We start from the raw sequence: 14188 nt of genomic DNA on the forward strand, positions 1-14188 counted from the left end.
CCTAAAGGGAGTAAAGTTTGTGTTGAAATGATATGCTGATGTTAGATATCTTTCTAATCTTCATAAAGTTCGATCACAAATAGAATATATTTTTACATATGGTGATACTACTATCTCATGGCGGTCTGTAAAGCAAACGATCACTGCTACCTCTTCAAACCATTCAGAAATACTGACAGTTCATGAAACAAGTTGTGAATGTGTATGGTTAATAACTATAATCTAACACATTAAAGGGACAAGTGGATTATCAGTGGAGAATGACAAGCCAACAATATTGTACGAGAATAATGCAGCATGTATTGTACAAATCAAAGGTGGGTACATAAAAATGATATAACTAAACATATTTTACTAAAGTTCTTTTACACTCAAGAACTTCTAAAAAAAGGAGATGTTAACACTTGAAAAATTCGTTCAAATGACAACTCAATTTTCAAAGTATTGTCAACTTCAATTTTCAAAAAACATGTCCATAACATTGGAATGCGACAACTTAAGGACATTTCTTAATTGATTGTATTTTTTAGGAGAAGTATGAAATACTGTACTATTTTTTCTTCGTTAAGGTTTTATTTTATAATGTTTTCCTTACAAATGTTTTAACAAGACATATTCATAATATATAGTCATCCAAAGGAAAGTGTTGTAAAATATGCATATTTATGTGGATAACTATCTAGATAATAGGTTACAACCTTTAATATGTTGACATTATGATTCATTATGTGACTAACTTTTGGAATGTTAATATATTTACCTATATAAATAACATTTAGTTCTTAAAAAATTAAACAATTGAATTTTTATAACTACAAATTTTTTTTGTATTTCTCTTTTATTTCGTTTACAAAAGAGAGTGAATTATGACAGTATATTATTGTTTTGAAAATATTTAAACGGAAGGGCAAGGGCAAAACAGAAGCCCGCGGAAGCTTTTGAAAACTACAGTGTTCATACGGGGACCGAAGTGTAAAACCCTACCGTTGTAACTTTCGGAGACAGAGCTCTGTCTTTGTTCCTTCAAAACTAAGCAAAAACCCCGAGCCCTTTCATTCACATTGCAAAAACGCGTTTCAAACCCCGCCGTATTTGTCCTCTGTTCCTTGCATTTCCGCCTCGATCTCGCCGGGAAACGCCGCCCTCCGTCGCCGCCCGACCGCCCCATGTCTTCCTGGAAGCAATGTCTGTGCTGATCGACTTCCAGCTGCGTATGACCTCTCCGTTGTCCTACTCCCCGTCCCTGCAAAACCCTAAGCTTGAACCCCACCCGTCGTCTTTTTTCCGTTCGATTAGCATTTCTGAAAAAATGAGCTCGCCTGCTGCTGAATTTGCGAGGGACTGCGGTGCCGAGGGCGTTTATTCTTCGCCGGCAGTGCCGCGATCGGGGAATGAGAAGTTGAGTGTGTCAGGGGCTCCGGGAAGGTCAAGGCCGAGGTTTGTGAAGATGAGGAGACATTTCGGTTCTCAACAACGGAGGCCAGGGTCTGTGCCGAAAAAAATTGGTCCGGGATTCAACCCGTTTTGTTCAATGTCTGAGAGTTCCGATCGAGTTGTCGATAACGGTGGTGTCTCAAATGAATTCAGAAATTTAAGCGGTGAGATTAATTCTGTGAAGTTTGGGGATATGAGTTTTGTGTTCGGTGCTAATCGGAGTGATTCAGCGGCGAGTTTAGGTTCGTACAAGATAGAATCATGTGAACACGCGAGAAAATCAGTTTCTGTGGGTAGGGGGTATATGAAAGTAGATTCTGGGAATGCGGCAGTGAAATTGAATGCAGGAAATGGAGAATTCAATGAAAGCGTGGGAAATTTGCGGTCAAATGATCGGCAGAATATCAAATCAGAGGGTGTAGTAGAGCTTGGGAATTTTGGTAATGTTTGTTTTGCATTTGGCGTCGACGGGAGTGGTTTGTCTTTGAAATCAAAAAAAGAAAAGAGAGAATTTGGTGAAACTGTGGGAACATCAGGTTCTGGTGATAGGTTGAATGTGAAATTTGAGAGCGGGGCAGAGTCCGGGGAGGTTGATAAGGTGGGGTGTGTGTTTGACTCTAGTCAGATTGTTTATGCTTCAAATTCCAATTTGGAGAACAGAGAATCTGGCAACAATGTAGGAAATTTAGTTTCTGAAGATAGCGGAGCGGAGAAAGAAAATATTGGAAATTTAGCTTCTGATAATGGGAGTGAGATAAAAGTAAACTGTGAAGCAGCTAATGGGAAGTATGGTAATGCGGGTTTTGTTTTTGGTGCCGGCCAGAATAATTCAGTGCGAAATTCAAAAATGGAAAGGAGAAAATCAGCTAAAAATGTGGGGAAGTACATTTCTGGTGATAGGGTAAAGATGAAACTTGGCATTGATGTGGAGTTTGGGAAGTATGATTCTGTGGGCTTTGTGTTTGGTGCTGATCATAGTGACTTGGTTTCAAATTCAAATCTGGAAAAGAAAGAGTGTTGTGAACAGACGGGATCATTTGTTTCTGCTGATAAGAGGAAGGTGAAGATTCAGGGTAAAACATATTTTGAGACAGTACAGGTGGCTGCTGTTGATTATAATGCTGCTGCAAATGGGAGTTTGCATTTGGATGGGAGTGATGAAAGTTCCAGTTTTACTGGGAATAAGGCACATATGCTTCCTGGTGGGACAGACATGAACTGTGAAAATTTTGGAAAGTGCGATGGCAACACAAAGGCTCAAAACAGTAATTTGGGTTCAAATGTCAATGACAAGTACACTTCTGTTTTTGGCAGTAATAGTGGTAGTGATAGTAGCAGTTGTAGAATGGCTAGTGCTTCTGGCATTAACTCAGTATTTAAACTTTCAGATGAAATGAAGAAATTGAACATAGATAGTTTTGTTAATGTTGATGGTCCTGACAAGTGCAAGGGCTCTAAATTAAGCCCATGCTCCCAGGCTGATGATACATTTGTATCTAGAAGTATCAGTGCTTCTGGTTCTTCTACTGTTTGCTCAGCTGCTTCTAACAGTCATCTAAAAAATTCACCTTCAGAAGTTCCTGGAAGTGGTAATGCTTTTGAGAAAACTAATCAGTTCAATCTAAAAACCAGTGACAACAAAAATTTTAAATCAGAAAGTAGTAAAATCAATTTTATGTTTTTTTATGGAGGCACGGAAAATATGGTGCCTAATGAAACTAGGAGTGGGTTGGGTTGTTCTTCTGAATTTTTTGGAAAGGAGGGGCAGCCAATAAAGTTAAATGATGAGAGATTTGATCATCCTGCTACTGGTTGTTCTCCACCAGCTTTTACTTATCAGGCAGGACTGGCTAAGTTTTCTGATGCGGGGCAGTATCCAGAAGGTCAGGTAAATGATGGTGCTGATTTAAATGGAGATGCCAAACCATCTTCGTTCTCGTCTATCCATGTAAGCTTTTTGCCAAAGGATAGTGCTTTTGAGGCACCTACAGTGGGTGGATTTGAAAGCAAGGATAGAGGTAGTTTTACCAGTGTGCCAAATGGAGTGGGTTCACCTTGTACAAATGTTAAAACATTGAAGTCAGATGCATCTTTTTCTTTTACCACAAATTTCTTTCCTGGGTTAAATAAAAAATCGGAATTCAGTTCAAAGAATGGATCAGCTAAGAACAGAAGGTTAAAGAAAGAGAAGGGAAAGTTGAGGCAGCATACCCCGGCTAAACAGTGTTGTGGGAATGATTTCATGGCACAGGAAAACCTAAACTCCCCTGGATGTTATTCTCCCATGGATTTTTCTCCCTATCAAGAAACTGCGGCAGCTGAGCAATGCTCAAGAGAAACTTCTTCAGCATTGAATGAGTGCTTCCACGGAGGCAATAACTCTGCACCCACAACTGCATATTCAACATTATCAACTGATGCTACTGATGAAAAACTGACAGCTACAAGAGAAAGGCTTGCCACCAATGAAGGTGGTCAGATAGGCATAGAGAAGAATGAGGGAATTTCTCAGGATCATGAAAATCATTTTTGTGATGAGTGTCTTATGGAAGAGTTTGTTCCTAAAGCTGAAACTCCATGCCAGGAGTCCAAAACAGAGCAGGCTTGCATGGGTGGTGGCACTGGTATTGCTTCCGCAGAAGCTGGAGCTGGTTTCGGTTTGAAGACAGAGAAGCAAGAGAGCAGTTGCAGGGGACAGTTTGGTGTTTCTTCAAGTTCTGAAGACATGAGAGAGAGGAAATTTACCTTCTCTGCATCATCACCTGCGCCAGGGTGTCTATCAGCTGCAAAACATCAATATAGAAAGAAAAATAGGTTGAAGGGCAGTTGTGACTCAAGTAGTAGTAATTCAAGTACAAAGTTTAAGTTTGCTTCTTCCATCCAATTTTCGGCCCCTAATATTACCACTTCAAATTCAGACTCGATGCAGGGTCAAAAAGGAAATTCCTCCATTTTCCATGGCAAAGCGCCAGCTAAATCCAAAGCAGATGAATTACAAGTCAAGCTACAGTCTATCTTCTGCTCGACAATGGAGGAAGCCTGGGAAAAGTGGCGACTCAGGTGCTTCTTGCATAATTTTCTAAAAAAAATTTCAAATTTAAAAATGTCTCTTTAGATATTACACACTATGTAGGCTGGTTGCTAATTTATTCTGTTTATATCATTTATGATATTTACATTTTTTTCTATTGTGTTTTTGCTATTCATACTTGGAAAAATTTGACATTTATCAGGGGAAACCAAGCTTATAAAGATGGAAATCTTTCTAAAGCTGAGGATTGTTACACAAAGGGGATAAATTCTGCCTCTCCAGGTGAGACGTTGGGGTGCTGCCTTGAGCCTCTTGTCCTGTGCTACAGCAACCGTGCAGCGACACGAATGTCTCTTGGAAGGATAAGGGAAGCTCTGGGTGACTGTATGATGGCTGTTAAACTGGATCCTAACTTTCTCAAAGCTCAATATAGAGCAGCAAAGTGAGGCCCTCTGTACTCCATCTTATTTTTAGTATACACTGATTTTAACAAGTTCTGTCTTCTTGCAACCAGATTAAAATTTAATTATTTATTCACTTGGTTTGTTTCTTAGTAATTTGTTTGGTTTACTGTTTCTAAACAAATTGGGTGATGAAAAAAATGTTTTTTAGCATATGCTATTGTGGTTAATTGTATTGTTTTGGCAAATCAATATGATTGAATTTACTTATAAAAATAATGGTTGTATATACTGATAATTCTTTTAGTTAGGCTATTTTAATTTATTTGGAGAGCTACATTTTTAGCCCTTAAACTTTGAGATTGGTTTCTAAATGACTCTCAAACTATTAACTATGGCAATTAAACCATATATTTTTATGATTGGTGCAATCTAAGCCGTTCATTAGTCCCAATTTGAAGTATGGTAATGCCTTTATTGGATATATTGGAATGGGACTTTGAGAAAGAGCATTAACTCCACCTTCATCATTTTTGTGCCTAAGAAGAGTAGGTCTATCAAGATTGTAGATTTTTGGCATATTAGCTTAGTATTCTTTGTTTATAACTTCATTGCTTAAGTGCTAGCTAATAGGTTGAGTGCTGTGCTTGATAAGACTATTTCTAAGGCCCAAAGTGCGGTTGTGGGGTGTAGGCAGATTTTGGATGCTGTTTCAATCGCTAATGAGGTAGTGGAGGATGCCCAAGGAGAAAGGATAAAGGGATTATTTTTTAAATTAGACTTTAAAAAAGCTTATAATAGGGTTAGTTGGAATCCCTTGGAGAAGATTTGTGAGAAAGGGATTTGGTGAGAGGTGGCGTTTTTGGATGAGGGGTTGTATATTCAATGGTTTCTTTTCTATTATAGTGAATGGTGAACCTAAAAATCTTAGTTTGATGCATCGAGGGGCATTAAACAAGGGGATCTACTCTCCCTTTTTGGTCGATGTTTTGAGTAGAATTGTCAATAGGGTGTTGGATAAGGGATTGGTGGAAGTTTTGGAAATGGGGAAGAAGGGGGTGGTTGTTTCCCACCTTCAATTTGCCGGTGATACTATATTCTTTTGAGATGATCACAGTTCTTTTTTGAATAATTTGAGCCTCCTTCATATTTTTGAGTGGGTTCTCACCTTAAAATTAATTTGGCTAAGAGTGGTATTGCTGCTACTAATCTGAGTGTGGGTAGAGTCAAGGAGTTGGCGTTGCTTGCAGGTTGTGGTATTTTGGATTGGTCCTTTTGTCTTATTTAGGGGTCTTTTTTAGGTGGTAATCCTAGATCTGATGGCTCCTGGGACCCAGCAGTGGTGAGGGTGTTTAAGTGTTTAGATGATTGGAAAGGTGCATTATTTTCTCTTGGGGGTTGATTACACTCAGTCATGCCAGTCTTGCTATACCCCTTTGTATTAGGGTTCCTGTGGGGATTGCTTTTAAGCTCGAGAAAATTATGAGTGATTTTTCTTTGGTATGAGGTCGGGGGGAAGCAGGATCATTTTTTTTTATTGGGATGTGGTTTGTAGATCTAAAATGGAGGGGGGTTGCATCTTGGAAATTTGGTGCCTAGAAACACTGCCTCTTAGCTAAATGGCTTCAGCAGTTCCCATAAGCGGATTCTTCCCTTTGGTATAAAGTCATTTAAAGTACATTTGGACTGCATGTGAATTGTTGGGATACTAACTTGGGATCTAGATGTTCTTTGGAAAGTCCATGGAAGTAAGTCTCTCAGATTTATCCCCTTTTGATTCCCCATACTAAGTTTGTTAAAGGTGAGGGTTCTTGTATTCATTTTTGGGAAGATATCTGTGTAGGGAATATTGCTATGTTCACTTCTTTTCCTTGTCTTTTTCTCTAGTTCGAGGCATAATGCTAATACTACTTTTGTTTTGTTTTTGTTTTTTTTTCTTGCTTTTTGTTTTTGTTTTGTTCTTTTTAGTTTTGTTTTTTTGTTTTTGTTTTTGCTTTTGTTTTTGTTTTTTTTGTTTTTTGTTTTTTTTTTTTTTTTTGTGTTTTTGGTAGTCCTTTGCCTTCTTGGAATTTTCAGTTCTGCAGATCTCTGGATTATAGGGAGGCGGATGAGCTCTCTTCTCTGTAGCTGATCTCAGATAATTGTTGTCTCTCCTTTGGAACAGGTGGTCATTTTTTATCTTTGATTCTTGGGATTCTTCGGACGTTTATTCTTGCAAATATTTTTTGTGATCTTTTGACTAGTGCTAATTGTTCTTTCTGTCCAATAAAAAATTTGGATGGCTAGAGTTCCCCAAAAGTTAAGGCTTTTATTTGGTTGGTTCACTTGGTTTTGCTTAATAGAGTCGACAACAATAACTTGGTTGAAGGCGCTTTCTCCAGATGTATGCTTTTATGGTTTAATAGTTTAGAAACAGCCTCTCATTTGTTTTTGCGCTACGATTTTTCTTGAAAAATGTGGAATAAGCTTTTCGATTTATTGGGAGAAAGTTGGGTTTGCCTGGACACAGTGGAGATCCTCTTGGCAATCTCTTCTTCTGGTTTTGGTAGAAAAATGGATGCCATCGCATTATGGAGATGCACATTTTTTTCAGTGCTGGAGTGTTTATGGTTGGAATGTAATATGCATTTTTTTTTTTTTCTGGGAAGAAGCTGATACTCTGTTGTTAGGGGAAAAGATTCATTACTTGGCTTTGTTTCGGTGTGTTGGTTCTGAGTGATTAAAAGGACTGAGCTTCTTAGATATCCAACGGGATTGGCTTTCTTTGTTGGTTTGATTAGTGTTTTTTATTTTGTTTTTTCTGTCTTGTTTAAGAGGATTTCTTATTCTTCCTTTTGTACTCTTCCTTCTTTAATGAAATATTCTTCTTTTGCTATAAAGAAAATGAAAAAGAAAAAAAAAGAACAAAGAGCCCAGTGTCAGGATGATGCTGAGAATAATTTCGAATTGTCTTTTAAATGTGCATGCGGACACTATTGCTGTAATGTGCTGCTACATTTCTCTTACTCATGCCAATTCAGGACATTACCCCTGTTTCATATTTCAGACTGGGAGTAAAGGATGGTTTGGGTTGCATTAATTGTTAATTTAGGTGTAATCTCAAGAGGGGGGGTGAATTGGGTATTTAAAAATATTTCGGTCTGTCAATCCCTAATTTGAAAACCCAACCATAAAAACACAAGTTTGGAGATATACAGATTTCAGTATTACACAATCCAATTAATTCAAGCTATGGATATCTCAACCAATTCAGTATTACCCAATTAATCTCAAGTATTTTAGATATTCAGATGTGGCAATATTTAAAACATGCACAGCAGATCGAATATGAGCATAAGTGCGGAAATGTAAAGAGTGATAGAGAGAGAGAGTGCAAACACATAGTTTTTAACGAGGTTCGGCCAAACTCGGCCTATGTCCTCACCTTGAGCAAAACACCCAAGGATTTCACTATTCCGCTCCTTAAATTGGGACGACAATCCGCTGCTTACAAAAGACATAGCTTCCTTTTAACTTGCTGCTTACAAGAGGCGTAGCTTCCTCCTTACAGTTCGTTGCTTCCACGAGACGTAGCTTTCTCACCACAGTCCACACACCGAACCGCAAGTACAATAGATGAATACAATTTTTGGATACACTCAAAGGCTTCTCAACAAGCTAATGTGTACAATAAGCCCTAAGCACTCTCACAAAATATAACTTGAAGTTCAAGAGAGAATATGTGTTGATTTCAATATGATTTTTGTAATGAATAATATATGATCTTTGTATACAAAAATGTGTATGATGAGTTTTCTCAAAGATCTACACCCAATGCAATATATCTCCAAAAAATTGATTTTCAAATAATATGTGTTGGACATCTAGGGTTTTCTCAAATAACTTTTGGCACAAATAAAAGAATATAAAATCTTATGTAAAAATAATATCAAGAATGCTTCAAAGATTTAAAGTCCTAGTATGAACTTTTCCCAAAAGATTTTTCAAACAAATATATGAAAATTAGGGTTCTTGCTCTCTTAATAAAATATTAAATAAAAGAATACGAAAGAGAGAGGAAATACTTTGAAAACACAAATCAAATACTTGCTTTTATCAAACCTCAATCCAAAAGATGTTTGCAAGATGTATGCGTGAAAGCTCTTTGAAAAACTAAGAGAATGCCCAAAAGATGTTTGAATGTGATAGAGTGCAGGCAAGAGGTTCAAGAGTTGTTCAACTAGGGTTTAGGGTTTGATATTTATAAGTGTTCTCGCCATTTGGAAGAATTCTGGCCGTTGGATCATTTAAAATAAAAGATTTCGTCCGTGTCTGCGTTGAAACGTCGTTCTGCGCTATGAACTCGTCAACGAGTGTTCAACACTCATTCGGCGACGAAACTAGGGGATTCATTGACGGGTGGTGGACTGTCTGAGATTTTTGAGCTCTCGGTATTTTCTTGTCGACGAGAGCAAAGCGTTCAGCGACGAGTGGCCTTCAGTCATTCGTCGACAAGACAAGGGGAATCGTCAACGAGCTGCCTATTGTTCAGCCCTATCTAACCTAAGTTAATGCATATGAATATGTCATGAAAAACATGGTCAATCTATATGTCATTTTGAGCTTCCAACTATATCATATGATCATGCATATACAAATATAATCTAAAACAATACAACTGAAATAAAACTACGTCTTCACTCATTTGCTCCTTCCATTTTTCCTTTGCCATGTGTGCGTGCTTGAAGTATAAACCTATTCAAGTACTAAACGCACAGATGAGATATTTGTGTTTTGTCATTATCAAAACGGGATCGGACACAAAAAGTCAACATTAATCTTGATAGAACCGGGTTTATTTTGCCAAAACTAATAGTTTATGGACAATTTTTAGAATTTTGGAGACCAACCCCTAAGTTCGAGATGCAAATATGTAGTTTTCCCTGTAGATTGAATCTGTCTAACGATCTATCTTGCTAAGGGCTTATGGAAATGAATTGGAGTGCTTCAATCTTATGTAACAGCAAGCTCCAGGATTATGAATATTTTTTTAATATAGAAATATTGTCCTCAAACCAGTGCCAGGTCTAGGACCTGCAGTCCCCCGGGGGGGGGGGGGGGGGTTATAAAGCTCGTGCCTATTGTGTTTTTTATGTTTTAAAATTATAAGATTAATTTTTGTTGAGATTTTGATGAAATGAATGACCTAACTTGAAGATAGGTCTCGCCCTCTTTTTATAATACAAATCAAGTACATTCTAATGACAATAATACCCTTATTAACTCTCACTAATTATCATACTAACAAACTTAATAAATACTAAAAAAAAACATAAATAACCTCTAACACTCCCCCTCAAGCTGGAGCATAAATATCACATGCTCCTAGATTGTTACAAATAAATTTAACACGAGCACCCCCCAAAGCTTTGGTAAACAAATCTGCAAGTTACATGTCGGACTTCACATAAGCTGTAGTAATGAGCTTATGCACTAGTTTCTCCGAACAAAATGACAATCAACTTCAATATGTTTCGTTTGCTCGTAAAAGATCAGGTTGGAGGCTATATTAAGAGCAACTCGATTATCACACACCAACTTTATAGGCTGAGAATGTGAAAAATCCAATTCTTCCAACATGTTCTTCAACTAGACTAGTTCACAAGTAGTGTGGGTTATAGCTGTATATTCTGATTCAACACTTGACTTGGCTACCATAGTTTGTTTCTTACTCTAAGAAAGCAAATTACCACCAACCAAGATACAGTATTCGATTATGGATCTCCGGTTAGAAGGCAACCTAGCTCAATTTGCATTTATATATCCATGATAAGTGTGACCTTGATCACGATATAAAAGACCTCTCCCAAGTGCACCTTTAAGATATCTCAAGACGTGAATTATTGCATACCAATGACTTGTTCTCGGAGAATCTAGAAATTGACTCGCAACCAAGGTCTTAAATTCAATTTCAATTCAAATTTCGAAGCTTCAACAGTATGGAAATTTTGATGGGAATTTCAATTTCCATGTCAATTTCGATTTCAATTTCAATTTGACAAAATAATGGAAATCAGTTGTAAAGCATGGAATTCTTTTATGAAACTTTAGAAATGGATAATAGATGTAACAATATAAGTTTTAGTACAAGTTGAATACATCTATGTTGTGTATGAGGTGGAAAAGTTGTAATATAATTTGTGTATCAAACATATTTGTAAGATAATGTGCATTAAACATATTCAGTTAATACAATTTAAATTCCTAAATCATTTAAATTTTATTTATTATACAAATAATGATAATTTAGACATGAATGGTTAGATAAATAATGTTGTTGTAAGTTTATTTTCTCATATAATTTCTAAAACCTTTGTAATACTCTTTTGTTTCAATAAAAAAATAAAATGAATTGAGAAAGAAATTTCACTTCGATCATAAATTTCTCATTTTTAATTCGGAGGAAATTTTGTTTAATAGTTAAAATTTTGACAAGTTTTGCTAAAATTTCGAGGTGGTTGCCCTATGTAGACCTCCTCCTCAAGATCACCATGCAATAAGGCATTCTTCACATCTAACTAATGCAAAGGCTAGTGACAAGTAGTAGCCAAGGAGATGAACACACGTATTTATGTAAGTTTGGCAACTGGAGAAAAAGTATCAGAATAATCCAAACCATACACCTGAGTATATCCCTTAGCAACAAGACGGGCCTTTAGATGAGCCACAAAACCATCAGGGTTGACTTTCACAGTGTATACCCAGCGACAATCAGCCACAAACTTGTCAGGAGGAAGAGATATTAAGTCCCAAATGTCATTGCCCTATAAAGCATTCATCTCTTCAACCATAGCATTCCTCCACCCAGAGTGGGCTAAGGCTTCCAAAACAAAAATTTAGGAAGGGCGGTAGATGATATAGTAGTAACAAAACAATAATAGGAGGGTCATAAGAAGTCATAGCAAACATAGTTAGAAATGGGATGTTGGGTATATGTGCATTTACCTTTCTAAACAACAATGGGAAGATCAATATCATGGGAAATATCATCATTAGAAGAGGAAACCAAAAACGTGGTAGTAAAAGCTAGAGGGGACTCTCTTCCTTGGAGCTGCCGTTGTGAATACACATGCAAATTAGGATGATTGAGATGATGAGAAGTTTTACTCAAACGGTTGATTAAGAACAACAAACTATAATTTGGAAGATTAGGTAGATGAAGAGACTCATTGAGCTCAAAAGCACTCAGGGACTGGGTGTAGTAAGGTGTAGACTCAAAGAAGGTAGCATCTGCCGAAACAAAGAAGCAATGCAACATAGGGTGATAATAACGATATCCATTTTGAGTATATGAGTAGCCCAAAAAGACACATTTTATAGCACGAGGATCCAACTTATCCACCCCAGGATTTCATTGATGAACAAAGGACACACACCTGAATATACGAGAAGCGAGAGAGAACAAAGGTGAATTAGGAAAGAGAATGGAGTAGGGAATTTTACACTACGAACAGAGGATGACATCCTGTTGATCAGATAGCAAGCAGTAGGTACAAGATCACTCCAAAACACTTTAGGTACATGCATTTGATGAAGTAAAGTGCAAGTGATTTCAAGGATATGTCTATTTTTCCTTTCTGCAACCACATTTTGTTGAATGTGGGCATAGGATGATTGGTGGACAATACCAATCTGAGTCATTTAAGTTGTGAATTGTGAATTGAAATACTATCATTATCACTTCGAAATATTCGAATTGGCAAACCAAATTGAGTCTTATTTGAGAACAAAAGGCACAAAAAAATATATGAAATAACTTGGAATGATTTTTTGTTAAATATAGCCAAGTCATTCTTGAATAATCATCCACAAAGGTTACAAAGTATCGAAACCCAACTTGGACACAACTCTACCAGGACCCCAAACATAAAAATGGACTAACATGAAAGGGCTTGTAGCCCGTTTATTGACTCAAGAAGGAAAAGGGACATGATGGTGCTTTCCCAACTGACAAGACTCACAATCAAAACTAGACACAGAACTCAAATCATGAACAAGACGTTTCAACTTTTCCAATGAAGGATGACCAAGGTGACAATGAATTTGGAGAGGTGTGGTAGCAGCAATGCAGGCAGTAAAGGAGATAGTGGTTCAAAGTGATAAAGTCCACCAGCTTCATGCCCTCCGCCAATCATCTGCCTCTTCTTCAAATCCTGAATAAGCACAGAATCAGTGAAAAATGTTACCTGAACAATCCATGGATGTAGTAATCTTGCTAATGGACACAAGATTGAAAGGAAACACGAGAATACACAAAATTAAAGGAGAAATAGAAGAAGTGGGATTTATTGTCCCAATTCCCTTGATTGCTGTGGTGGATCCATCAACAAGAGTAACACAAGGTAAATTTGTAGGATACTGAAGATTAGAGAAGAAATTAGGTATACCTGTGGTATGATAAGTGGCAGTGCAGCTTATAAGCCAAGGACTAGGATGAGAAGTACTGAATGACAGACATACTATGGGATGACTTGTTTGGGCGAGAGATGCAATGGGGAGAGAATCTTGTTATGACGCTTGATATTGCTGGAACTTGGAATACTCTTCCTCTAACATAGATATAGTACGTTGCCCTCCACTCCGCCCTTGAAGGCGTGGAATTGGTGGTAGTTGCATTGGCTGCCCCCAAAGGCATGAAGTCGGTGGTGGCTGCATTGGCAACACGTGAAGGTTTACTGTAGAGATCCCAACATTGGTCAATAGTATGATTACCTTGTCCACAACGAGTGCACTTGTGAGGAGTGCCTCTACCTCGTCCATCTCTACTACCACGACCACTCGAACCACCTTGATAACTTCTGCGGTTGTTTGTTATAGAATCACCTTGTTTAGCAAAGGCTGTCCTCTCAAAGCCGGATGCAAGAGCAGGTTCATGTGTGCTAAAGGAAGCATGAAGGACATGAGAGAAAACATCAGTAAATGATGACAACTTTGCACTACTAAGTATTTAGGACAGGATTGCCTCAAGCTCGGGTCTCAAGCTCACTAGAACCCGAAGAATTGTTATTTGCTCCCTCTGTTTCTGCATCTCATGAACATCGGTGGTCGTAGGTTGCACAACGTTAAGCTCCTTAGGAATATGTTTCATCTCTCCAAAATCATCTGCAATGCTCCTGTCTCCATGTTGTAATTGGAAGTACTACTGGAATAAATCGTATACACGTTTAATGTTACTAGAGTATAGAACTTGGCATGATCCCAAATCTCCTTAGACGTATCTAGATGCATGCACATTCGTGCAGTCCGGGCTCCATCAAATTCCACACAGGGAAACAATCAAGGC

General features: G+C 37.7%; 1 protein-coding gene across 1 annotated transcript in view; it reads left to right on the forward strand.

Moving 5' to 3' along the window:
- Window positions 1-1009: 1009 nt before the first annotated feature.
- LOC131168649 (uncharacterized) overlaps window positions 1010-14188 on the forward strand; it is a 57900-nt gene continuing 44721 nt past the window's right edge. The window contains exons 1-2 of the mRNA XM_058128252.1: window positions 1010-4494; window positions 4668-4907. Coding sequence (XP_057984235.1) covers window positions 1184-4494; window positions 4668-4907 — 3551 coding nt within the window. The 5' untranslated portion in view covers window positions 1010-1183. The remainder of the gene's footprint in view (window positions 4495-4667; window positions 4908-14188) is intronic.

The sequence above is a fragment of the Malania oleifera genome, chromosome 11 (genome assembly GCF_029873635.1).
Source record: "Malania oleifera isolate guangnan ecotype guangnan chromosome 11, ASM2987363v1, whole genome shotgun sequence".
NCBI classification, from domain to species: domain Eukaryota; kingdom Viridiplantae; phylum Streptophyta; class Magnoliopsida; order Santalales; family Ximeniaceae; genus Malania; species Malania oleifera.